Below are 27,000 nucleotides of genomic sequence, written 5' to 3'. Positions count from 1 at the left end.
AGAATGGATACCGGCTGGGTCGTGCTCCGGTTCACTGGATACTAAAGCCCCAGGTAAGCAAGAACAAAACAGCACTGGCGATTGTTCGCAGCCGCGGGACCCATGAGGGAAAACACATCTACTACTTCATAGAATTCTCCCTTTTCTCTCTCGTTGTACACACACTCACTGACACGTATTTTCTGAAGAGCCACTGAGCCAACCAAGAATTAGATGAATCGAAACAGGTAGAGGTTGTTGAGCAGTCAAGTAAAATTAACTCATCTTCTAATCCACCTTTTCGTTGCAGTGTTTGGCAATGCATGATCATGATCTGCATGATTGCTCAGGACATAAAGGGTCATCTTAGTTTTCATGAAGTGTTTTTTTTCGCGAGGGAGAGCTATTTTTTGGGGGGCATGCATGGGTAAAGTGGGACTTTTTGAATCAAGCAGTATTTGCAGTCAAATAGTAGCAAACGGAGAAAACAGGGTTTTCCATTCTGAAACTGTTTCGCTGAGGCTGTAAGTCACCCAGTTGACACTTCTCGTCTCACAGTCAATGTTGTTTAGTAAATGAGGATCTAAAAAAAAATGAATGTACTGAATAAATACATTGCATTTGCATGTGAAACAGCATCACTGTTCTTCTCGAAAGTGATACTAAAATATGATATATGTGGATTTTCTTTTTCTGTTCCTTCTCATGTAAATCTATGTCTCTTGGCAGTGGACACCCTGCTGTATATTGCTAACTATAATCAGACAGCGTCATACAAAACATATGGTTTAAGTTAGTTATCTATTCTTCAAACTTGCAGATTTATTTGTCACGCAAATAGTGATCCTTGACCGCAGTCTTTTCCTCAGAATAAAGAGGCAGTGGATCATATTACCAGACACACTCATTGATACATATAGAATTAAGCATTGATCCAAATTTAGCCAAAGCTTCACCATGCCAACTTTATGTTTAGCCGTACCAAAAAACGTCAGAAACTAATGTTATTAAGCCCTTCAACTTGTTTTCAAATAAAATGAACCAAACAGAAATTCAATCATCAAAAGTTAATTTCACATTTAAGTAAGTACGCAAGTGGACAAAAATAAGAGCGTATATTATAAATTGAAGTTAGAACACTATTAAAGATGATCAACAAGCCCACGTCTGCATAAAGGTTATTATTCATAGATAAATAACGTTACATCATGATGTTACAGTTATTTTGGTCTACAACCTGTAGGAGGACTCCCCTGACCCACAATGCACCTCGAGGATAATGTTTTGGTGACGTCATGTGTGGCTGGAAGGGAAGAGACAGCCAGTGGGTGGGCTGGGTTGTGATCCTGTTTTCGCCTTCTTTCATCACAAATAACGCCAATACGATCCATTAGGGATAGACAGCCATCCCATAATGAGTTAGATGCTGTATTTCGCATGTGCCAGGTAGGCTTAACTGTTATATGTTTACGTTAGTATCTCTTTGTATCTGATGGTTATCGCCCGGCTGAGCCGTGTGCTTTGCGAGCTAGCTTAGCTCGCACGGCTAACAGCAGCAGCACCGGTCAGACGTCTGTCTGACTGGCGCCTCCGAGGCGCCTGTGGACGGACAATAAAACCACTCGTTAATGTCCTGTGAGCTAACGTTACAGCAAACAACCAGTCCCCCCCCTGTCTGTGAGGTTTACGAAGGGGGATTGCTAATAGCTTCGCTCGGTGCTGTACTTCACATCACCCGACGCTGTGACATTGAAATGTAACGTGTTAGCTTCATTTGTGTTATGATGCTAGTTGTTGCCAATGCGATATTTAACGTTGACTCGCAAAGGAACAGCTCCAGTACTGTGATGTTGTCTTCAAAGCCATTGGTAATAAATAGCAGGTTAATTAACAATTTAGGAACTAAGCCCTGGATTATATTATGTCAGAGTAAAGACCTTTAGCTATTTATTATAACTATATTATAGCTGGGTGTCTTTGAAATGGCTATGGTTTATTCCATAATCAGTCATATGTTTTAAATAAAGCTTTGACAAAGACAAACAGAGGACTGTTGACATTCAGCCATTAGAAGTAGTTGCTTCCTCTCTGTCTGAAGCCTTGGCAGGGATTATCAGAAAACAGAGGGGGTAAATGTAATGATCCTCTTTGCACGAGAGTACTCATTTGAACTCTCTGGCTCCTCTTCCCTTGCTCTCTCAGTGCACTGAATCATGGGTCGCTGCAGTGTCCACGTCCTGCTCCTGCTCCTCCTGCAGGCCCTGCAGACATCAGCTGAGGGCTCAGGTATTTCCTATAAACGTTATGTTTGACTGTTTTCAGACCGTGATGTTATCTATATGTCTGTTCATGTGGTGCAGTCAGATGATCATGCGCAATATTATATATATGGTTCATTTCGAGTGGGAATCATTCACGTGGTAGATCTTTGCCAATAAACAAAATAGAAAAAGGAGAAAACTGGATTTGCTATGTTATTTTTATTTATTCATTTATTTACCAGGTATGATGCATATTACATATTATTTCAGTTTCCACCTCACCTGCTGCTCATCTGTCTTTTAGTTGATCGTTATGTTTGCCAGACAGAAACCTTGCTAGTTTGAGTAAGAGTGAAAACAAGTTGGCGAGACAGAAGTCTTTCTGTTGGCTTGCTGCCTTAAATAAGTCGACAGCATTTTATGTGTTTCTGCGATACAACATGAGTGTATGCTGAACTCGTATCGTCTCTTCCACAGATGGGAAGTTGGAGTGTCTGTGTGAAACCCCTCAATCCCTCCAGGCCACGAAGTGCCACGGTACTCGCTGCTTTTCCTCGGTCAAAGTCAGCAGCAGTGGCGTGGTGTTTGAGCATGGCTGCCTAGAGGGGCTGGACAAAATCCGCTTGCATTGCTCCACAGCTCCGTCTTTCCACCAGGCCATTTTCTGCTGCTCCCAGGAAATGTGCAACGGCAACACCACCAGGAGTTCGCTGATGTCTCTGCTTCCAACAGGTTGATAGTAGTTCATGACATGCAAATCCAATAATAATCTCCTGTAGCTGTCTGTTAAATAATCAGTCAAAAGACATGTCACAATCTCATTTTTCCCCTTTTGTCCACAGCACCAGAAGGCGAGCCGGTTCGGTACCGTGTGGAGACCTTGGCTCTTTTTGTTCTCGGCCCGGTGGTGGTTCTGGCTCTGCTGTCTGCAGTGTCAGTCTTTGCATGCAGGAGGCTCCATCACGGCCGTCTGCAGAGGCTGCAGGAGTTTGACACTGAACAGGGAGCCATAGACGGCCTCATCACCTCCAATGTGGGAGACAGCACTTTAGCGGTAAGAGTACTTTAGCGAGGTGCAGAAGATGTTGATCAAGACAGAGTACATAACGACTACTCACTGAATCCAAAGCACAAAAACACATTTGTTGATCTTTGTTGATGCTGAATTCCAGTAGCCGTGCGGCTATGTGTGATATGTGTATACTTCAGTGCCTTCTAACGATTATGGCATGAGCAGCTAATCTGATATCTGTGTCCGTCTTTAGGAACTGTTGGACCACTCGTGTACATCAGGCAGTGGTTCAGGTCTCCCCTTCCTTGTCCAGAGAACCGTGGCCAGGCAGATCAGCCTGATGGAGTGTGTAGGTACGTAGAACGCACCTCAGGCCAGGTGGCAGGTTTGTTTCAGGTCTGGTTGGTGATGAAAGGTTTACTCATTATCAATCAATCCATTTTTTATTTGAGCATTCAAATGAAAGTATGTAGGTCACATGCTTTGAGATCCTGTGTTGTACCGCACAGAACAGTTTGTACCCGTTTGGAATTGGAAAAATGTGGTTGCGTACAACTTGGTGCTGTTGATTTGGAGACGTTAGCTTTCTAAATGCAGGTGTCTCTTTAATTTCTCCTTTCCTCGCCTCTGTTTTCCAGGCAAAGGGAGGTATGGAGAGGTGTGGCGGGGCCAGTGGCAGGGCGAGAATGTAGCTGTGAAAATCTTCTCCTCAAGAGATGAGAAGTCCTGGTTCAGAGAGACGGAGATCTACAATACTGTGCTGCTAAGACATGAAAACATACTGGGTGAGAAGAGGAGTAATGTCTGCTTGTATATAATGAGATTTTCCCCATTGTCTCTCCATTCTTATCAGAGATCATCATTTTAGCATCGTTTACGCTTTTCATGTCCTATGTGAAGCAGTTTGAATCACCTTGTTAGGGCTGCACGATTATGGTCAAAATCATGATCGCGATTATTTTGATCAATATTGCGATCACGATTATTTCACGATTATTCATTCATTTTAGGGACATCTTTTTATTGCACTTTCACGTTTAAATGAACAAGAACACTGCTTCCACTTCCATTGTTGTGCTACCTTCAGGATAATGTACAACTCTTTGCATCATACTGGTCCTGATCACAGCATCTTAGAAGGAAAATATAAATAAAATAGTATCAATACTTTTTACCCAAAATTAAATCAACAGAGCACTGCTTTCACTTCCATGTTGTGCTACATTCCAGCTAATCGCAATGCGGCGCATAGCCATTAGCATTAGCGATTACTATGCGGACACAACTCGAACGTGCTCTGTGCATATGATTTGTTCTTGGTTCACATCACTTGCCCTAAATCCAAAAAACTTCCAGACAACGAATGATGATCCTTTTCGAGGGGCTAGCTCCTCGCGCTGATATTTCATTTAGCTTTCAAACGACACCCGTGGCCGTCTGCTCTGTTGTCTGTCTCTCTACTTCTACCGGAGTCTGCAGGGTGCGCGCATGACACCTCCCATCTCGTTCGTGGCAGCCAAAATCGTGATCGCGATTAAAAGTCGATTAATTGTTCAGCCCTACTTGTTGTATCTTGAAATACAAGTTTCTTTTTTAAGCTAAATGCGTGAAACATTCAAAAAGCTTTCACACCTTTGTCTGAAAGCTTTTTACGTCACATTAGCATATACCGTAGATTGATGAATTAAGCACAGCAGCAGCATCACACAACGTGTTTGCATTATGACCTACCTTTTCTGAGAGTACTTGCTCAGCTAATATCGCTCTGAGAATGAATAAATACAACCAGCTCATATTGGGTAGATCGCTACTCTTCCAAATAACAGGATTACTGAGTTGTCTGGCTTTTCAAAGTAAAAGGTGGATCTAGAGTTCGGTTAAATAGATAAATAAATCCGACACATTTTGATCATCTTTGCTCATATTTCTCATCTCTCTTCTCTCAGGCTTCATGGCGTCCGACATGACTTCTCGCAACTCCAGCACCCAGCTGTGGCTCATCACCCATTATCACGAGAACGGGTCGCTTTACGACTACCTGCAGAGAGTGGCCGTGGAGCCGTCGGAGGGCTTGGCGATGGCGGCGTCGATAGCTTGCGGCCTGGTGCACTTGCACACGGAGATCTTTGGCACAGAGGGGAAACCGGCCATCGCTCACCGGGACCTGAAGAGCAAAAACATCCTGGTCACAAAGGAGCTGCGCTGCTGCATCGCAGACCTGGGTCAGTCTGTCGTCCTTCGTGTTCCTTCATCTACGACTGCTATTAATCTTTTCAGGCCCTTCAAACTTTCAGGTGCTTCAAAAACTCCAAAAATGGATTCAAGTTGATATCCCGCTCTTGCCGTTGCTGTGCTATTACATCACAAAGTTCATCACACAAATGAAATACCGCTAATATCAATCTTTTGTCTGCGTTTGCCTCCCACTATTCCTTCCTACCACCTTAACAATCAAAACAGGAAGGAAGTGGTGAAGTAGTTGAGCCTAAAGTAGTAAATTCTGCGAGGTAATTCTCTTCCAGCACCCGTCCTGTCAGACACTGGATGTGCGTTTCTCAAAGTAATAAAGCTCTCGCATGATTTGATTGGTTGTGTGTCAGAGGAGCATTTTGCTGGTGACGCGTCTCTGTGTGATCGAGGCACCGTCTCTGTATTTGGCCATCTCATACCCGGAGAATATTCGTGCCAGAATTTCTATATCGACACAGATATCGTCCTACTAAAACATTGGTGACGTGTGATTGTTACAGGGCTGGCTGTGACCCACTCCCAGGCAGACAACCTGCTGGATGTGGGCAACAATCCGAAGGTTGGCACCAAGCGCTACATGGCACCTGAAGTGCTGGACGAGAGCATTCAGACAGACTGCTTTGATGCCTATAAGAGAGTGGACATCTGGGCCTTTGGGTTGGTGCTGTGGGAGATAGCCAGACGCACATACAGCAATGGTGAGTGGCATGCATTTTAGGGCTGTTGCACAATAAACAACCACCTCTAATTTCTTATTTACTTTTATATACTGTTGTGTGTTCAGATCGGCTTCAGGCTGAGACCTCCTATTGATCCAGTTACTCGCTCTAATTTCCATCGTCCCAATCTGACTTTCCAGGTATTGTTGAGGAGTACAAGCCTCCGTTCTACGATCAGGTGCCGAATGACCCCAGCTTCGAGGACATGAGGAAGGTGGTGTGTGTGGAGCAGCAGAGGCCTTTCATTCCTAATCGTTGGTTCTCTGACCCTGTAAGTATCACTCTGCGATCTATACTCTATCGATGTCTGTAAGGCATGCGACCCTTTTATGACACACTATACTATGACAATTTATGTGACACTTTCATCACAGACGATATTATGATTTTATGGCTTTTTTTGAGACATTTCACACTAAAACATGACAGTTTTATGATTGAGTTTGACATTTTATTTCTGACACTAACTAATGACATATGACAAACATTTTTATTACATATGATACTATTTATTTTTTGTGAATTGTTATGGCATACTATTCTGACTTTTTAAGACATTTTTAATAGCAATTTTACTGACCCAAGCCAAAGATGTGCAGAACCACTGCTTCAAGAGACATCATCCCCACATCGATGTGTGATTTCAACCGCTCATTAGCAAGAGCCACCGCTCGCTGTGCGTGCATCACTGCATGACTCTCCTTTTTGTTTCTTGATCCACTCGTCCTCCCTTCTCTCTTAGACTCTCTCTGCTCTAGTGAAACTGATGAAGGAGTGTTGGTACCAGAACCCCTCTGCAAGGCTAACGGCACTGCGCATCAAGAAAACCCTGGACAAGATCCACAGCTCTCTGGAGAAGGGCAAGGAGTCGTGAGGGGGGGGGGGGGGCCTCGGGTGAAGCTTCCTGATGTCAGGGATCGGCTTAGAGAAGCGTCTGGTGTTTGTGAAATGGACGATAATGGGAAAGGACAGACGACCAGAGGAAGGACTCGTTCGGACTAGTCCTGTCTGAATTCAGCCAGCCTTTGTGACAGGACACAAAGCAGGTGCCATTGTGCACGCTAACCTGAACTGTAGACTGTTACAGGATGGCATATTGTAGTACTCCATCCCAATGCTTTAATGCCCATGCAACACACACACACACACACACACACACAACACACAGAGAGTGTCTCTTATAATTCAATTTCTGATCCCCAGTCAGTGTTTTTGGCATGTGGTTGTGGCATTCTGCTCAGAGACAATCAGAAGTGTTTCACTCATTTAGCTTTAATAGAACATGACAAGTATCGCTACAAAGACTCAAACCACACAGACATGTTCACTTACAAAAGGAGAACAGCCAATAGACTCAAATGTTTTCAACTTTAAAAAAATGTGATATTTATTAACTGCTACCAAACTGCTGTGGATAATGTAACACTGATGGTGCGTGAAAAGGATTGTATACACAGGCATTAACTCTACTGGACTGTCTGCACCCATATTGTCATTATTGGAGCTGGTGGAAAATAATTTCTTCTTGCGAAATGTAAGAAAAGGGTAGGAAGTGATTCCTGCTGAGCTTGTTTGTAGGATGGGGGGGGGGGGAATGGATAAAACACTAGCGATACACAATGATCTTGGTGGCTCTGGAGTAGATGCACACTAAGTACCCGCCGATAGGAATGAGTCTGTATCTTATAACAGGAATAGGATACTCTCTGCCTGGCACACTTCGTGAACTCACTGTGGCTCTTCTGTGCAAGCGGAGAGGAATCAAGGAAGACTTGTTTGTGATAGAGCTGACATTTCTAAGATATCAAGAGGTGAACGTGGGCTTCCATTGACTACTCATCTCCCATCATGTCACATTATACAAGTTGCCTGAATAACAAGAAAAGCACTCCATCTTCATTTGGAGTTGTAAGTGTTTTGTTCAAGATTAATTTTTACCAGACAAAGTTGCCTCTGTGTGTGTAGTCATAAATTAATTTGTTCTTAAATGTTTGTTTTGAAAGAAAATGCTGCTTTGTCTTTTTTTTTTTTTATATTTATATATATACACATCACATTTGTATATATTATATATGTGACTCGTTTGTGCAAGCAGAGCGGAATCACGGAAGACTTGTTTGTGGTGAACTGACATTTTTATGATATTGGAAGTGAAGGTGTTTCCTGTAGCGAGTCTGGCTTCTATTAACTCCTCATCTCCCATCATGCAACACTGCACCAGTGCCTGAATAACAAGAAAAACAATCCATCTTCATTTGGGAACCGTTTCATTAAAGATTCATTTCAAACTGTTTAATGTTGCCTCGGCGTGTGGTTACAAATACCTTTGTTCACAAATGCCGGGTTTGTTTTGGGAAAGAATGTTTTCTTTTTTATGTGATAAAATAGTTACTGCACTCTTGGCCAGTGATTAGCCAGCCAGTACATTGCTAATTCACACAACTTTAAAACGTACAACACCGTAACACTAATATTCCAGTCTAACCACTGCTACAGTACGAAGTCAGCAGCTCGTTAAAGTGGATGTCATTCTAAAAGTAATGCTTTGTGCAGGTGACGATGAAACTACCTGCAAAAACCTGCAGCTCGACACTAAATGTGTGAAAAAGGTTTTATAGGAAAGAGCATGAGCTGCCATAAAAACCATGTGGCAATAAGGTTGTCGCTCAGATGGAGCTCATGAGCTCATGAGCCCTGTATACAGCCCCACTTACCCACAGTTTGGTTCATTTCAGGTTATCTGGGAGAGTCTTGTACGGGTTGAGAATACCCTTGGGGTCCAGCATGGCCTTGATATTACCCATCAGAGCTACAGCCTGGCTGGGCTTGCTGTAGTAGATGTAGTTCCTCTTCTTCAGGCCCAGTCCGTGCTCTGCACTGATGCTGCCGTGACAGCTGGCCGTCCACTCGTAGACGAAAGGCTCGATGGCAGCGAGAAGAGCCGGGTCTTTGACAGGAGAGGTGATGTTCAAGTGCAGGTTTCCATCTCCTAAAAGTACAGATGCAAATGCAGATGATTAGTTCATTCTGATGGTGGTACCTTACATGGTGTGTGTACAAGTCAATTTACCATGTGTAAACCCCGTATATAATAAAATTACTCCTTTCTCATGCTAGCAGGCCATTATTTCCCTCCTGATATAGAGACTTTTTTCGTGTCTTACCTACGTGTCCATATCCCACCACACTCTTGGCTCGGTCCCCCAGGTGCTTCCTCATGTCCGTCACCAGCTGGTAGATCCGCTCCACGGGAAGTGAGACATCATACTTGTAAGTGAAGCCATCGTGAGTCAGCGCCTCTGTGACGCGTTCACGCATCGACCACAGTGCCTGTGGAAGTGGAAAGATTACACAATCATCATCATCACCAGGACTTTCGACATAGTTTAGGCTAACACAGAAGTATTATTTAAACCCCCCCGGTATGAAACTGATTACTTAAGTTTAGGTCAAAAGTTTTTCCAGGTGCAGGGTTTTTGCTGTAGTATGTTTCTACAGCAGCAGGATGGTGTATGCGGGATTGAGTCTAAATAAATTGCAGTCACCATGATCATTGTAATAAAAGGAGCATGTCCCTTAGTGCAAGAGGTGTGGCTTATTTATAGTTATAAAATAGATAATGGACAACAATGGAGCCCCATAGCACAGAGGAATAAGCTACATCACGATTTGGCTACACAAAAATATTAGCTTTTTTGTCTTTTCACCGTTGTAGAATATAAACAGACTTATTCTTAAATTTCTTTTGAAACAATACCTTTATTTTTGAGTCTTCAGTCGCCACAGTCCCATCGGTAACCAATGATGATGTCATCGCCTCCTCTAGGAAATTGTGGAGTTTTTCCCCGTCATGTGTTGGGTCAGATCCAGATGTTTCTATCACGACGTAGAATGAACAATCTGCAAGATGGAAGAAAGAGTTTGGGACGGGGGGGGGGGGGTTAACAGCTTTATTAACTAAGTGTTTGTATGTATGTGTGTGTGTGTGTGTGTGTGTGTGTCTACCAGAGATGGGATTAGGTAGTTTGAGGTGCGTATTCAGCAGCCTCATACATTCACTGTCCAGGAATTCGTATGCTGACAGAATTTCTCCCAGCATGCCTCTGGAGAGCTGAAACGTCTTCAGGAGCTGCTCAAAAGTCTCACAGCCTAACAAGAAATCAAAGAGAACAAAAAAAATTAACAATTAAAAATCGATGGAAAGAAACTCATCTCGACATTTATCAACTGGACTGTGATACAATTTCCTCAACGTTCGGTAAGAGAAAATCTGAGAAATATGGAGATATGAGACAATCGTACCCAGAAAAACCACATTAACAGATTTGGGTTTGCGTGGACAAAGGATGGACACTGCAGTGATGACCCCCAGTGTTCCCTCTGACCCTATAAAGAGCTGTTTGAGGTCATATCCTGTGTTATCTTTACGCAGTGTGGCCAAGCAATCCAGCACTCGCCCATCTGCCAACACCTGTACATGCCACATACATACACAGACAAACATCAGTGCATTTATCCTTTTTAACATACTACTAGTTTCTCATGTATTTAATCCACTCACCACCTCCAGGCCGAGCACAGTCCCGTGTAAGGAACCGTATCGCAGCAGCCGGAGTCCCCCCGCGTTCGTTGCCACGTTTCCCCCAATGTGGCAACTACCCTTTGCCCCCAGATCAAGTGGCATGATGTAGTCTCTGTCCTCAAGGTAAGTGGACAAGTTCTCCAAGACACAACCTGCCTGACAGGTCAGAATGCCTGACAGACGGAGGGAAGAATTCTTAAAGATGAATCTAATATGCTGTAAGCACATGAACAAACATTGAAAAGACAGGCAGCTGATTCTGTGTGAGACAAAAGCATTTTAAGACTTACCAGAGATACTATCTAAGGTAAGGATGTTGTTCATGAGGGCAGTGGAGAGGATGACCTCATCATAAACAGGCACGCTGCCTCCAACCAGCCCGGTGTTACCTCCTTGAGGGTTGACCGCCAGATTACGACCGTTACAGTACCTACAAGAGGGAAAATACAGCGACTTATGCCACCTTATACACCCCTCACTAATACACAATTTGTCGTTCAATTCTACGATTTGTTCTTTACTTTAGAATTTGAGACACTTCCTCTGTTGTCTGAGGTCGCAGTAACACTTCACTGGAACCTGCAGAGGATGCATGAACAGAGAAAATGAAAGCTGAAAGACATTATCTGTGAATCGGTGGAACTTCTATCTTCAAGTGGAATGAGCTGAATTAATTTCCAGTCATGACCTCTCACTGACTTGAGCCAATCCACATTGCAGGACTCCAGCAGGTCGGGGTCAGTGATGGCTCTGCCCGGTAGGATCTTCCTGAAGAAGGCTAAATCTTCCCCAGTTATCCTGGAGAAGGGCAGCCTGTCTGGGGCTGCAGCAGGCGACGGCCTGGACCCGTCTGCCCCAGAGTGCAGCGTTCGACAGCAGACTCCGCGTTGCCATGAGGCGGCGGGAAGGAATGAACCACGGAGGTCCACAGGAGAACGTGTGGCTGCGGATAAGACGGTGCTGTGGGGGCTCAGATGTCTGAGAGCCGTCCTCAGCCTCAATGTTCTTTGGAAAAACCCCACCATGACTGGAGTACAGGCGCAAACAGGCTGCAGGAAAGAGAGGACGACTCATTAAGCTGTTTCCTCAACATATTTACCTGGTATGGAGTTGGGACTCGGTGTGTGGAGCAGCTGGGTAAACTACACTTCCCTACTCATTTGTCAGCTTTGTAGCTAATGTTTGTTAGTTAACAAGCCACTGCTGTGATGAAGTCTCAAAGTACTGTCCTCCTGTAGAATATGAGTCTATAGGTAACTTATTCATTAGCGCTCCACTTACTGAACAGCTCAAGAAGAACTTGAATCCACAGAGAGAAACCTGGTGTTAGTTTCAGTTGCTCATCAGCACTTGACTTTGTGATATCTATTTTTGCTGTTTAATATCACCAGTCCAATTCGGAACAGCCTGAGTTTTGACTTTGAATTCTCAGAACTGAATATGACCAATAACATTTGATAAACTTGCGTAATGTATGTTTGATATCGGACACTTAGATATCAGTTAAAAAGCCAGTTCAAAGTCAATAAGAAATAATTTTGGAAATACAAAAGCGAGACAATGTACGATATATTTATGTGAATGTGACATTTCAGAAAAGTCAATTTAAATCCCATTTTAGATTAAATCAGACACTGGCTTCTTAGTTTCTCTCCACACTATTGTGAAATGCTGTTTTTACATTGGTCAAGTAGTAATGTCATGTACTAGTTATGTCATGCTCGTGTGTTCTTGAATGTAACGTTACTACTGTATTGTTCATGTAACTGGAGAGGAAATACTCTGAGTATGAGGCATTTAACGTTTACCGTTTACCGCATTCACTCACCGTAAACGTCCGGCTAACAACCTGCATCTTTCTGACCGCGTGTCTTCTTTCGTGTCATATCTAAGAGCGAAATCTGTTACAAAGTTGAAGGACGATTCGGTTCCTTAAGAATGCAACACCGTTGCACTGTTTACTGCTACAACTAGCATGGGAGGTTGAAAGGTCATGCCGACGACAACGGACCAATGAGAAGCCTTCTTTGAGATTTAACCAATAGCTGTGAGCGTTTCGTCACTGTTCAGCCGATGACGACGGGGGAAAACAAAGTTACTTCGTTTAAGATTTAAAGAGACATTACACACTTTTTGTGGAACCTGGACAGGAAACTAACTAATATTTCAACCTATATATTTTGCTAATATTTAAAGCAGTTTTCCCGGAATAGGATTGAATTAGGACTTTGTTTTTTAAAATAATGTAAAAATGCCTGTGACATGAAAGTGACCAACCCTGACTAACACTACACTGAGGTTTATGAAGAGTTATTACAGAAAATGAAAGCATCCAACAGTTTGAAATCATTCTGGAGACTGTGTTTTCATAAATAACATGTCTAACCAAAAACTGATAGGAATTGAGGTGAACATTGTCTTGCACCTGTCTTTAATACATCACTAATCCATACTATCTAGACATTTCTTTTCTGATAAATGCTACAGCTTGAGTAACCACACGTCTGTGTGTAGTTTTGTAGGAATAAAATGTCTGGCAGACATCCTGTATAATAAAAACATGCATTTATTGTCCGCTACAGGTGCCTGACTGGAATAGATCAAGATTTATATTTAATCCAGTACATTATTTGTACCTATTCATTACTTTATTGTCCATCTTCAGAGGATTAATGACTGCAGGAGATTTGAAAAATAAATCATACAAAATTAATACAAATTCAATTTATTTGAAACAGACAAAACTTCAGATTATTCCTCATGCATTCAGTAAAGTACACAGCATGCAACACTTCTTTTTATTTCTTAAATTATTCTCCGTCTCAGCCTACAGTATAAACGACTTTGTAACTAATAATTAAATCCAGTTTTCAGTAACACCGTTAGTGCAGCTCATACCGTAACGGTTCTCAACACAACTTCAAGCTCACATTGTGTTTAACAGAACAGTCTTCTGTGATCCAGCAAAGCCACAAGAGGGAGAACACCATAGACTACTGTGAATCTGGTACAGACTCCAAAACCACTTTAGGCACTGGCAATACTGTCATAATTGCTCAGTCATTACTGAGCAGATCTGAACTGAGGAGAACACGACACCGATAAAGTCTCAATTCCCGAAACCCAGAGAAAAGACGTCTTCTCGGTGTGTCCACATCTGCATCCCAGCTGCTATTCACCGGAGCCGTCTGGGTACGTACAGCGTGCAGTTATTTCATGCTTCTGGCTTAAACCTAAATGCTGACATGGCTACCAGAACACAAGCAATTATGAATCTACAAATGTAAAACAATTGAAACTATGTGTCCTTGGCAGTAACGTGTCACAGTAGTATCAGCGCATTGGTCAAACCATTTATTTTTTTCCCCTCAAAGATTTCCCATTTTGAAATAAAATCTCTCATATTATTCGTCTGCTTTTCCCGCTGCTCTGCACAAATGTCTCCCAACCTCAGTGACATTTGCAGCAGGTCTTGCGCGACTCCGTTTGAAGACCATAGATTTGAAGCTCGATGGCATTCAGCTCAGCAGCGTGAGCCAGCGAGAGTCTCCGGGTGATCGTTGTGCTCTCTAAGCTCACTGGTCTCACAGTCAGAGTTGCTGCTGGTCGTACTCTGATATGAGCTTCTTGATGTGGGCCAGTTTGTTGTGGAGATATTCACAGCGAGTCTTGTCCTGGTTGTAGTTGGGGTTGGACTAAAAAAGGGACAAAAGAAATAAAAGACGATTATTTAACAGCAACAGAGGAGTGGAGTTGCCACATGCAGCAATATTGGGATAAACATTGACAAGTCTTAAAAGGAAGTTGTCACCTTTTTGATTTTGCGATACTCCTGAAGAATTTGATAACGAACCGTCTGTAAGAGAGGACGAGAAGGAATTAATGCCGGTATATATTACATAAGCTTGCTAAATGTTGGAAAACTTGAAAAATTTCTATTAAAAAAACCATTCCTAATAATATAAATGTGATGGAAAAAAATGAAATCAATAGAAATAGTATATGAAAATATTTCATCATCAAAATTATTTTATGAGGAAGAAAATGCATCAAACATAATTGTTAGACCTCAAGTACGAACCGGGGCGTTGTGGTGAGTAACAGTGAAGGTAATCATAGATTTAGTTTGACAGGAAACTCCACAGGGCGCTTTTTATGTAATAACCATTACTGACATATTGATAATTGTGTTTTTTCTTTTCTTAACGACCATATGCTGACATGTCAGTGCCATAATGTTTACAGTGAGAATTATAACCTACGAAGCGCAATTTTATTTGACATTTTCAGAATTGAATGGCAAAACCTCTCTCCATTTCTTTTGTTTTCCCTCAAAAAGGAAAACATACTGTGCTCAGCTGAGGATTATGTGTTTGTTACACCTCTACTTACCGTTCTGCACTTGGTAAACAACAGAGTTTATGACAGAAATGAGTGGAGTTATCATTTCATATTTGTTTGAAACGAGGACTGGAACATGCCTTGTATTTATGGGACTCGTGGTGCAGCCGTTTGAGCTGCGCGTCCAGCTCCATGAACTGCCGCGTCACTCCGTCGATACGAGCGTGTAGATCTCTGTACTCGCTGTACTCCGTGTTGAAGTCCTGCTTGTAGCTCTGTCTCTGGTCGTGATTGGAAATCACTGCGTACTTCCTTTGCGGAGAACATAATAGGGACACTCTGATCAGACCAGTAAAGAACCCACCAACAGAATAACATGTTAGCAACTTGAAGACGTTTAGTTGCGCAAAATAAAACAACAACCACAAACCTGATAACGAAACCTTTTATCTAAAAATACTGGATTTTATCATTTGGATGCATTTTGTGACGAAGAACCAAGGTTTACTTACAATAGATAGTCGGCTGTGTCATTGTCTGCTTGGAGCACACCAGAGTCAAACAACATTTCACTTGGCTCTGAAAGGAAAAAGAAACAAACGATTTTAAGATAGTGAATATTTGACACGTTATATGACTCGTCAACACGTAACAGCGCTCACCGATGCAGTACAAGGAGACTTGATCGTTTGGCTCCTCTGAACTGTGATCTTTCCTCCTTTCTTTCCTTCCTCTCAACCTATCCTTCTCCTTGACCGACAAAAACAAAGTCCCAATCACCGATGCGTCACGTGAAACAGAACAACCAGAGCTAAATGAAAAGTGGTTTTCTCACCTGATCTCTGTGTTTGTGTTTGCTCTTCTTCCTTTTGATTGTGTGTCTGTTCAGATCAGGCACCGTCAGAGGGGACGGGGGCCGATCGGGGTTGGGCTGAGGGGGGTCTGATGCCGGAACTTCGGGTTCCTCCTCAGCACAGGGAGTTGGTTCCAGCCTCTTGGCCACTTCTGCCTCCCGCTGGCAGACTGCCGACAGGGAGTCAAAAAGCTTTCGAGGATCAAGCGAGTCCCCTTTCCCGTCAGTGCCCGTCTCCTCCGTGACGACTTTATGAGCCGCTCGTTTGGCGGGCCTCACTCTTGGCTTGTCTCTGGCTGTTTTGATAGACAAGTGGGATATCCTGGGCTTCTTACTCGCCAAAGGGTCAGTGTATTCCTCGGGCAGGGAAGGTTTTGGGCGGTGCGCCGGGGAGGAGTTGGGGGTGTCTCGTAGTGGACTGACCTGGGCCTCTGGGACGGTGAGGAGGTTCTGTTGAGGCTGAAACAGCCTCCTGCAAAGTCAGAAGAACTTTATGCAAACTATATGCAAAAACAAAGTTTTTGCATATAGTATAATCTTCTTCACAATTCTTGAGATGCTGCTACGATACGAACACGGTGGCCAGTGTCTCATCTGTGTTACCTGACAAAGATTCGTTTGAGGAGCTGCTGGTCTCCGGAGGAGTAGCCTGGCCAGTCCCTCTGCAGCTCCTTGTACAGACCGTCCTTTAGACCGAATGTGTTGTCTCTACTATTGAGCTGGCCAACCTGCACACAAACACGAAGACACACACAAAGATAAGGCAGGTGAGAAAATAATCACGAGAACAAATTCATTTTCTTGATCCGTTTAAATTGTTTTCAGGGTGACTGTGTTTACAATTTACATTTAAACTTGTGGTTTAGAATCATAACTAAAAAGATGCCCTGTGTTTTTCATTTAAATGGTTCTTATAATGAGACCTTTATTGATCTGGCTACAGAGGAAAAACGAATTACCTCCATCAGTTCAGAGTCCAGCATGTCTTTGTCTTTTGCCGTCAGTCCGTCTTTCTGCAGCCTCAAGATGAGCTCAGGCCTCCTGTAGGGCCTCAGAGCCAGCAGATGCGTTACTCTGTCCCTGAGCTGCCTCTCCTGCACGTCGGCCACGCTCTTCCTGTTCGGAGCACAGGCCCCCTTCTTCGGCTTGGACGCGCCGACTTGGACGCCCCTCTTGACGTTGCCGAGGAGAGACTGGGACTTGTCGGCGTGCCGGGGCTTGGTCAGGCCGGCCAGCGCGGGGGCCGGGGCTCGCACCGTCACCTTCTTGCCTGCGAGGGAAGAAGGTGATCTCACATTAAAGGCAGCACGTGCCTTATAAAAGCAAAAACATGCTTGGCTGAGGTATCCGACATCAAAAAGGTAAGTTACCGTTTGCTCTAGTTTTTTTTTTTCGTCATTCTTAAAATGTTGCCTAGGTTGAAGACGAATCCCAGTTCTAAAGTGTGATACCACTACTTAAAAAGAGTGCTTTTCCAGGCTGCTTCTGTCAAGATCAGACACCAGAGGAAGAGGACTTAGAGGACAAAAAGAGAAAAGACCTCATTACACCTCTTCAGAAAGCCACATCTGGGTTACAAGCATTCAAGTCGCAGGGAGCAAAAGCTGCCATCTAATTTAGGAAATAACCACACAGTTCCACAAGCCTGTTGTGAGCGAGGAAGTGGTTGTTTTTTTTGCACAAGCTTCCTCTGAACTGACAAAATCATCAAAACTAGTGTGTGTGTGTGTGTGTGTGTGTGTGTGTGTGTGTGTGTGCGCGCGCGTACGTTGACTGAAACAAGATGACGTGACTAAAATATCTGTTTAGAAGGAAGTGGTTTGGTGGTTAGAAGAAAGACAGCGGTAACACAAAAAAAGAAGCTAAATCACTGATTTTATCGTGTGTTTGTATATTTTGGTGAGCAAGTATACCGTCTCTGTATGTTTGCAGAGACTCCGTATCCTTTCAAATAACTTTAATATACATTAAATGGGCATGTGTGTGCTGCATAGCAGTATAGTCTAGCAGACAAACAGGACAAAAAAAACTGCAGAAGGAAATAAGACCCGACTGTTACCATGTCATTGGTTACTATGCATGTTGCTACGGCAACCAATGCAATATGGCCGACTGTATTTTGTTGGACGTAATCGGCACAGTACACATGTGTCTTCAGGCTAGTCTTATTCCTGAGCTGGGGTTATGTCTTGCACAGCCAGTGAGTGTTTCTCTGCGTCTTCCTACCCTGGAAGCGTCCCCCCTGTTTGATGACGATGGCTCCTCGGCTGCGCGTCTCCTCCTCGGCTTGGGCCATGTTCTGGCGAGCTTTGTCGTACGAGTCATCCGTGGCGTTGACGGTCATCTTTTTCTGAATCACCCCGAGACATGACAGCTCCTCGGCAGCACTGGGAGGAGGGAGGACAGCGAGTTAAAAACAAACAAACAGGGGACCTGACGGAGCTTTCAGGACGTCTTCTACGCGTCATGCTAAGATTGTTTGAGTGCCAGTCCTCGATCAGCTGGACTCCTTTACATCTATCTGTAGTGCAATGTTATTTGAATTTTGGCAACAGCTCCAAAAGGTTACTTTTGTACTCTTGGCATCTATTAAAAACACAACTCTACATTTCCAAGCTTCCTAGACCTGCATAGTCAGGACTCCCTGGAGGGGTTTCTGGCATTTAAAGAGTCTGACAGAGAGATGTAAACCAGCAGGGTGACTCGTAAACACATAATCACTTTGCACTGACATGTTTACAGATAACTCTCATGTGCCATAAAGTGTGTGAAATGTTTTTTACCCAGCGCCGTGCTGTTGGAAGCAGTCAAAGCTTCCGTGCGGGTTATCGCGGGCGACGTTCGTCAAGCCGAAGGTGAAGCTCCTCAGTTCATCTCTATTTTCAGCGCAAGGGACGGTGATTCTCTGTGACAAGAGGCAGAGAGAGACCAGAGAAACAATTAGATTCAACATCTTTCAAAACCTTCATGCATGAGATGAGATTATCCAGTTTGTGTAGGTCAACAATTACCCCTTTGTTGCCATTAAAACAGATGGTGGGACGGGACGACCAACCCTGAAGAAAAGAAAAAGACAAATCATTGAGACATTGTAGACGTGCAAATACAGACACACAGATCTGAGAGCAGAGCTGCGTGTAAAACATACAACATAGAGGATGTTTGTGGTTTCATTACTGCTATTACTCAACTCAACATTTACTCTTCTGCCTGTAATCTGTTGCTCTTCATGTATGAAACAAGCGATGCACTAATTCCACTTTTTTATCTCCCAGTACCCAAGTACCAATCCAGTACCAGGCTATCCAGTTCCCAAAATTGTTGTCTGTAAACTGCTAAGAACACATTGGAGTCACTTTTAGAAAAACCTTTAGTGGCGCCAAAAGGAGCTGCGCAAAATCCGAGTGATGTCACTTGAGTAACGATTGTGGCTGAAGACAAAAGTTTTAAAAAATGAAAATGAGTTTGAGGTGAGCTTACATTCGTGGCCCGCTCCTCATCTCTCGCTGCTACATTCGCCTGAACTGTATGTGATCAGTTTGCATTGTGGGTAATGTAAGCACCAAGGTTTGGCACGGTAGAAAAAGAACGTGTGGAATAAAAAAAGAAGATGATGCTGCTGCATCAAATTTTGATTGTAGTTTTTTTGTCCATTGTGACAATTGCAAAGCTAAAGCTAAACAGGCCTTGTCATCTCGTAGGAAAACGGAAGAAATGAAAGTGGCACGTCTGAAGTTCGATGCGACGATGACGAGAATCAAATTGACCTTTTCACGGAGAGGATTTGTGAGTCCACCTGTTGATGAGTGCAGAGAGTGTGAGGGTGGCTGCCAGCAGTCGGTTTTGGCCGGGCTTCATGCAGAGTAGTCTGTGATCAGACCATGTGGGTTATGAATAGCCACACTTAAAGCTAAATAAAGAAACTATATACATGCACAGCAGCAGCAGCAGCAGTATTGTGTGCAAGTTTTGAACCCTCTGTGTTAGGTGTTTTCCACTCCTTCCTGTCTATCTCATTACAAGAATAACTAGAAGTATGACATCAGAAAATGAGAAAACATGTTCACCAAGGAGTTTCCTAACCGGGTTACTGGGAATTACTGTGGAAGTGTTGTACATGACTGTTGTCAGCTGGGACTTCCTGCACGGTCTGATTCATTTGTGATTCAGTCAAATGTTTGAATTGTATTCTGTCCATCTGTCTCCCTGAACCTAAAACTGCCTGCGAAAAGGAGAAGTACTCCATCTCTTAACTCTTAAATGCAATCCAACATGCCCCCCCACTACTACTACTACTACTACTACTACTAGCCCCCCTCCCACAGCATGTTTCCTTTCTTCTCCCCTCGACTGGTTAACATTCACAATACTTGCCCAGCAGCTTGCTACCAGCACACAGGGAAGGGTTTCCATGTTGCATTATGCAACACGTATTTACCATTTCATAGCTCAAAAAAAGGAGACTTGTGGGAGACAACAACCGAAGAAGAGATTTGGTGAACTTCGGCTGAAATGAAAAAAAAAAATAAAAAAAATCACAAACCCGCCTTCCTCGCCTGTTTTTACCACTACCTTTGTTTTTAAGTAGAGGTCCCCTTGACGAAGTGGTACAACCGATATCAACCGGTACTGTACGGTTGAGACAAGGATTCGAGGAAGAATTGTTTAAAAAATAGCCTACCTTGTGGTTTTCAGAGGAGCCAATGGCTCTTGCCGCGCTGTCAGTGAGTTTGACATGAAAAACAGAGACGTTGCCGCCGTTCAGTTTACCGGTGGACAGTCCGTAACACCGGCTCTCCTTCAGCGCCGACATCCCGCCGTAGAGCTCGCCCTGCCGGGCTTATTATCATACAAATCCCACACAAACAAACAAACATTGGCGAGAAGACGAAGCGAGAGAGAGGCTAAACGGTTCCGTGTGGCTGCTCCTCCTCCGCGCGCTATTCTGGAGTAGATCGCGTTACGTCATGACGGCTGAGCGGATTTGATTGGCCGAGAGACATAAATAAACCCTTACGTAGGGTTACGTAACCACTTCTACTTTTTCTGCCTCCCCTCTCACTATGCTCATTCTTTTCTCTCTTTTACGTGAAGGGACTTTCTTTGGTTTGAGTGTGAAAGAACAGCTCATTCATCTTTCTTTAGGTTTGGATTAAATAAAACAATCCAAAAAACACAACTGTGATAGCCTAGATTAAACTGGGATTTAGAAATACTGAGGTCACCATGAGTGCCCACAAAGCTCTCTAACTAAAAATGTTTGTTTGTTTTAATTATTTAGGTTTTTAATATTAAGGACTGGTGCATTGGTGGATTCAGATCTTTTAATTACAAGTAGGCCGTGTATAAATACACTACAAGTACAAGTCATTCATTTAACATGTACAATTCCAAAAGCAAAATTATAGTCATTACACAAAATAGCTTATTTCAGAACAACATACAGAATATTATATCATTGGATTATACTTATCGATGCATTAATGTGCGCATCACTTTATTACCGTAATATTTCCATCAACATTTATTTGTTAATTATATAGCATTCATAATCTGTAACTACAAATTTAAACTTCAGAATAAACGCAGTGGAGAAAAAAGATTTACAAGACACACTCCCAGAAAACCTGAGGTCTGCACCAACTCTTCGTTTTTTTAAATATTTCTGTTTCCCCTGTTATTAAATTAAAGTTGGGATTATTCATTCATTTATTGCATATTACCCTGTTTATGCTGTTCCTTACGAAAAACAACAAAAACCGTCTGTGCGACTAAATCTAATATGGTTTTGAAAAGTCTGCAGCTGTTTGTGGATGTACATTATTTATAAACGCTGCCTGATGTTTGTTGGTTTTGTTATTTGGCCATACAGGATGTTGCAACATAATTTGGTTTAAGTGGCTGAATTGGTTGTTTTTCTCAGTCTTGCATCTCATATTGATTACTTGGGTTAAATATGGTTTGAAAGTCAGCAGTAATAACAGGCAGGGTGTTGACAGAGAGAGAGAACGACAGATATAAATATAGTTCACCACATCTGTAAACAACTCAGCTAAAAGTAAAATGTCTGACTTTGAAAAATACTTTTAAAAGTACTCCAAAGCAGCGAAATTGCAGCACGTAAGGAGGCTTTTGTCTTTTTTTCATGCCCATTTATGGCATGTTAAGGATGTACGGAATATTATATTAATATTCTTTCCTGAAGCTTATGCACACTGCCAATTTTGATCGCTCCAACTAATTGCTGTTTGACTTAATTGCACATCTGGCATTTGAGGGTTGCTGAAGTGTTTTCCTGGTCTCAGACAAGCTCGGAGTCTCTCTATCTCATTTCCCTTCTGCCTTTTTAAAAATCATTCACGTCAGATATATTCATGCATGCAGAGCAATTGCTCAGTGCTTTGCAGATAAGTAGAAACTGAAAAACACAAAAGACAGAACAAGCACATGACATTTTTTAATACAAATGACTTGCTGTTTGAGCATTTGAAATTCATTGTGTGTGTGCGTCTCATCTGTCTCTCTCTGTGCCAGTGTTTGAAGCAGACGGTTGTCACAAGGCAGATGAGAACTCTTCAAAGCTGACTCATATCAAAGGGCCTCTGGGTCTTTGTAGCGCAGCGTCTGCAACAGGTGACATTTTGGGCTCACAACCGTTCATAACTTTGAACGCTCGCTGTGAGATCGAACCTCCCCTCAACCCAGCAGGTACGGAAGGGACAGATCAGGACAGAGGAGTGACAGGGGGACACAGAGACGGAGGGAGAGGATGAAAGTTAGCATCCTCTCACTTTTTTGTTCTGCAGTTTGCTGCAGGCCAGCGACATCAGGACACTTCATCCAAGAGCCGAGGTAAACCTTTCAACGGATGAGAGGAACTGATGGCATCATGTGAATGAACTCAGGATTACAGCTTTCTTCTTGTTAGTAGAAAAGGAAACACTGACATGGTGAGTTTAATGTTCTCTATTCGTGCCGTGGTTGTGCATCCATCGATTTATTACCCTGTGGATACCGTATGTCCAATATGTACGGATTTAAATAACACGAGCAGCCATTACATTTTTATACATTAACACACAATAAATATAACTTGGATCTACACTAAATCACAATATATTTGTCACGTTTGTCTTGTATATTGATGTAGTAAACATTTTATTGAAAGTGTGAACAAGAAAACAGACAGCCTTCTTAAACTTGGTTTATTTGAATGTATATCATGCTTTCTTATAATGTATTTTAGTTTGTAGAATTTTTTAAAACACTGATAAAAGAATATTATCAGGAGAATATTAATATAATTGCTTCTTTAGACCAGATTTTTAGAAAGACAGCAGGTAAAAGATGCCCATGGCAGGCGCTGAAGATGATCTGCTGTTGCAATTTGCATATTGTTACATCTTTTGTTATTGAAAACATGGTCTGACTTTCCTTCACCCTCAAGGCCATGGCGGACCCCCTGTCAGACAGCAGCCCCCTCATCAGTGCAGCAGCCTCTTGTAAGCTTCGTCTGGTCCGCCTGCTGGTGGAAGGCGGAGCTCAGGTCAACAGGTGCAACCCGAGAGGAGAGACCCCTCTCCTGGCTGCCTGTAGGGCCCTGAGAGGGGAGCCTGCTGGGCCTGCGACTGTGAAACTCCTCACCTACCTGCTCCAGAACAAGGTCAGTCTGCAGTGAGTAACATTGGCAATTTCAATGCAGAATATATGTACCATATATGTGCCTACATGCTATCTACATAATGCAAGTTTTCACAGAAGATGTATTTCTAATGCACAATAAATGTGTACCTGCAGTAAGAGAGGTATTCGGGTACGAATGCATAAACAGGTTCCAGATGTTCCCAGCTCTGCTTGTGTCCTCCACTCTGTAGAACACAACACAAAGGCAAGATAATTATTGATTACATGGAGGATGATGTAGAAACTGTCTCATAAAGTGCATTCTTACTTGAGAACCACAACACAAAGCAGCAATGCCAGATAAAGTGTCATCATAATCAGATTACATGTATTTCTAACTTTTTGATTCACTAACGAGCTAAATGGATAGACTCACACTGGGCCATTGCTGAGGTTTCACCTGAGTTGTCTTCATCAACTGACCTCCAATGTGGACCAATCAGGCAGATCCAAATGCACAGGACCGGGCTGGACGCACTGCTCTGATGTACGCCTGTATGGAGCGAGCAGGAGCTCAGGTGGCGTCCACCCTGATAGCAGCAGGAGGCGACCCCAGCATGGAGGACTACTCCGGAGCCTCAGCACTGGTGTACGCCATCAATGCTCAGCACCGGCCGACACTGAAGGTCAGTGCGTTTGGTGGAGACTGGGGAAGATGGAGGAAAAAAACTGGAACAAAATAAAGACGTGTGTTAACTGGAGGTGAACTTAGCTGTCAAAATACTCAAGGGTTAGTTTAGGCTTTATCCAGCAGTGGTGGAAGAGGTACATTATACATTCATCTGTTAGGAATGTTTGAATTATAAAGTAGGTCAAAGTGGAGCTAAGTTATTATCACTTATTTATATACTTTTGGGTACTTTAATCTAGAACAATGCATCATAGTTTATGAATTGATCATATGTTTTGTGTATGCAAAATCTTAATTTGAAAAGGAACAAGTAACTCTTCTGTCAAGTAAATGTAGTAAAAAGTACAATATTTCCCTCTGAGATATATTGTAGTAAATGTATGAAGTAGCATAAAAAGGAAATACTCAACTCAAGTAGAAGTACATCTATTTTTACAATTTTTTCAACAAGTTTTAGTGGCCCACAATTATTCAAAAGCTTTTCCTCCCTACAGATTTGACGAAAAAACACTGAAAAAAGGTCAGTATTTGGCCCCATCAAACCCCAAATACAATCTCAGCATTACTGTGTACTTCAGGTGTTGGTGGACGCCTGCCGGGCCAGGGGCCGTGACATCATCATCATCGCCACAGAGATGGGTGTGAACGGCGGCCCGGTGACCAGGCATTACCTGAATGTTCCTCCATGTCCCGACACCTCGCCGGTGTCCTGCATGTCCCCGTCAGACATCGTCCTCAGGACCGGATCACCCAACTCACCCGAAGGAGAAAACATCTTCAACTTCAGAGGAACTAGTGAGTACTGGTGATTGTTCAGAAGAGCAGATTAAGGAACATATAGCCGGCTATTGTTTTGTTATTGTTTTGTCGGGAACATAGATGGGAAGTCCTTAAACTGCTGAGAAAACTATAAATCTGAACATCTACAGTTACATCAAACTGGGCAACTCCATCTGCCAAGGAACTCTCAATTTCAGCCGAATGGCCCTTTAAAAGCACAACAGCTGTGACATTGGTGAGTAACATTGTGCAAGTGTCCTGGTTGTTTTTTTTTCACCTTGATGGTGAGATCAGCACCATCAACAGCAGGCTACTTAGTATGCAGACACCATGCCCCTCCTGGATATAGCAGAGCGGTGTGTAACAAAGGCAAGTCTAGACAGATGAGAATAAATTCCTCGTGGTTGAAATCATTAGCTGAGTGCTCCTTCCCGAGGAGACGAGACGGAAATGGGTTGTCAGGGTGAGGTGACGCTAACTCTGGTGGTGCATTACAATGAAAGATTGCAACCCTTCTTTTGCACTGCATTGTGGGAGCTTTTATAGTAACAGTGAGTGTTTTAAAAATGCTTTTTCTGGCGGTTTTCTAGTATAAACACACCACGTACTCCTGCATAAATCTGCTTAGAATTAGTATGTAGCATCAAGTACATTTGTTCTTATATACAGTAGCTCTATCTTCAGACCCTCGGGTCAGGAAACCACTTTAATGGGGGTAGAAAATGGAAGAAACTTAAGGAAGAAGATGAAGAGATGTGCGAAATGGAAAAGAAAGAACAGTTTTTTCTCAACTACTTCCATATGTATGCTTTTCACTCATTGTCTGTGTCTTATTCGCCTCAATCAGGCCAAAGGGGAAGCAGCAGCAGCAGCAGCAGCGGCAATGGCAGACATCCCTCCTGCGAGCTGAGTCCGCTGAGCCAGTGTAGCACTCCACCGCCCAGACAGAGAATGCTGTCTGAACCATGGCTGGCCATTCACAACCTGGCCTGTCTGAACCGGACTTACGAGGAGGGCATGAGGGAGAGGAGCCGGCAGGAGGAGGGGGACAGAGAGGATTCAAGGGGGGAGAGAGGAGGGAGGGGAGACGAGGAGCCACATTGTCATCAGTCCAGGATGGAAGAGAGAAAGGAGAGCGCGGTTCAAAGGAGGCACAACAGATATGGAGGAGAGACTCACAACAGCCGCGGTGAGGATTTTCTTCCCAGGCTCTCTCAGTCGGTCCTCTCCCTCACAGAGATGAGCTCGTCTCAGGCAACCCCAAGCAGACTGGTCCCCGGGAGGTGTTTGACACCTGGAGGTTCAACATCAGACAACATGACCCTGAGGAGCTGTGTCGTCAAGCTTCCAGCCTGTTTGTCCCCTCACTCCCCACTTCGCAGGAACACCCTCTCTTCCCTCACGGTGGTTCCTCCTTCGCTTCACCTCCCACCCATAGCCAATCAATCACACTCCCACCTCCAGGTTCCAACCCAGGTGTCCTCCTCCAAAAGCAGGCGCATGGTGTTTCTGCCTCACCCGCCCAGCTCCTCTCCACCCTCCTCTTCATCCAGGGCATCTGCGAGATCGGCGTTATTCCCCCGGCTGCCGCTCGCCTCCTCGTTGACCTCCCTGGTTGCTGCTCCGGCCTCCTGCAGCGAGAGGGGCAAGAGGTCACCACGTCGCCACTCGGTGCAGCTTGAGCAGATCAGAGGAGGAGAAATCCTTTCGGCCGTCATCCCTCGATGATGTGCTTCTCTGACAAGCGGCAGCTGAGTAAATCATTGTAAGATCCCAACATCACTGCCATTACAATTCATTGTTTTGTGCAAAATAAATGCAAAATAAATCCTTAAATTAAAAAAAGAAAAACTTAAATGAGATTGAATAAAATATATATAATATGAAAAATAAATATAACTGGATCATA

At 43.4% G+C, this 27,000-nt stretch overlaps 4 protein-coding genes across 4 annotated transcripts; 2 read left to right on the top strand and 2 right to left on the bottom strand.

Moving 5' to 3' along the window:
• Positions 1-1,287: 1,287 nt before the first annotated feature.
• Positions 1,288-8,928, top strand: acvr1l (activin A receptor, type 1 like). Its single transcript, XM_079286590.1, has 10 exons — positions 1,288-1,425; positions 2,182-2,265; positions 2,718-2,972; positions 3,083-3,294; positions 3,506-3,605; positions 3,891-4,037; positions 5,199-5,474; positions 6,003-6,200; positions 6,362-6,492; positions 6,964-8,928. Exons 2-10 carry the CDS (start codon positions 2,193-2,195, stop codon positions 7,093-7,095), a joined length of 1,524 nt encoding a protein of 507 aa, XP_079142716.1. The 5' UTR covers positions 1,288-1,425; positions 2,182-2,192; the 3' UTR covers positions 7,096-8,928.
• A 19-nt stretch (positions 8,929-8,947) lies between these two features.
• On the bottom strand, positions 8,948-12,766 carry d2hgdh (D-2-hydroxyglutarate dehydrogenase; the record flags this gene model as incomplete). The annotated part of the gene is made up of 10 exons (XM_079286591.1): positions 12,632-12,766; positions 11,492-11,852; positions 11,325-11,382; positions 11,094-11,233; positions 10,783-10,976; positions 10,524-10,692; positions 10,227-10,370; positions 9,979-10,121; positions 9,386-9,551; positions 8,948-9,210 (listed from the first exon to the last, which is right to left on the bottom strand). The coding sequence occupies exons 1-10, from the start codon at positions 12,656-12,658 to the stop codon at positions 8,948-8,950; spliced, it is 1,665 nt and encodes a 554-aa protein (XP_079142717.1). The 5' UTR covers positions 12,659-12,766.
• Positions 12,767-13,600: 834 nt separating this feature from the next.
• LOC306789892 (RNA polymerase II elongation factor ELL-like) lies at positions 13,601-20,895 on the bottom strand. Its single transcript, XM_079285971.1, has 12 exons — positions 20,679-20,895; positions 19,009-19,053; positions 18,781-18,902; positions 18,224-18,384; positions 16,957-17,267; positions 16,601-16,725; positions 15,980-16,469; positions 15,807-15,894; positions 15,657-15,723; positions 15,285-15,456; positions 14,615-14,659; positions 13,601-14,498 (listed from the first exon to the last, which is right to left on the bottom strand). Exons 1-12 carry the CDS (start codon positions 20,808-20,810, stop codon positions 14,394-14,396), a joined length of 1,863 nt encoding a protein of 620 aa, XP_079142097.1. The 5' UTR covers positions 20,811-20,895; the 3' UTR covers positions 13,601-14,393.
• A 2,552-nt stretch (positions 20,896-23,447) lies between these two features.
• Positions 23,448-26,819, top strand: LOC306790027 (uncharacterized protein; the record flags this gene model as incomplete). Its single annotated transcript, XM_079286127.1, has 4 exons — positions 23,448-23,660; positions 24,124-24,306; positions 24,890-25,106; positions 25,939-26,819. The coding sequence occupies 4 exons, from the start codon at positions 23,448-23,450 to the stop codon at positions 26,817-26,819; spliced, it is 1,494 nt and encodes a 497-aa protein (XP_079142253.1).
• Between the last annotated feature and the right edge of the window lie 181 nt (positions 26,820-27,000).

The sequence above is a fragment of the Melanostigma gelatinosum genome, assembly GCF_949748355.1.
Source record: "Melanostigma gelatinosum genome assembly, chromosome: 16".
In the NCBI taxonomy this organism is placed as follows: Eukaryota; Metazoa; Chordata; class Actinopteri; order Perciformes; family Zoarcidae; genus Melanostigma; species Melanostigma gelatinosum.
This window is presented reverse-complemented; position numbering and strand designations above follow the sequence as displayed.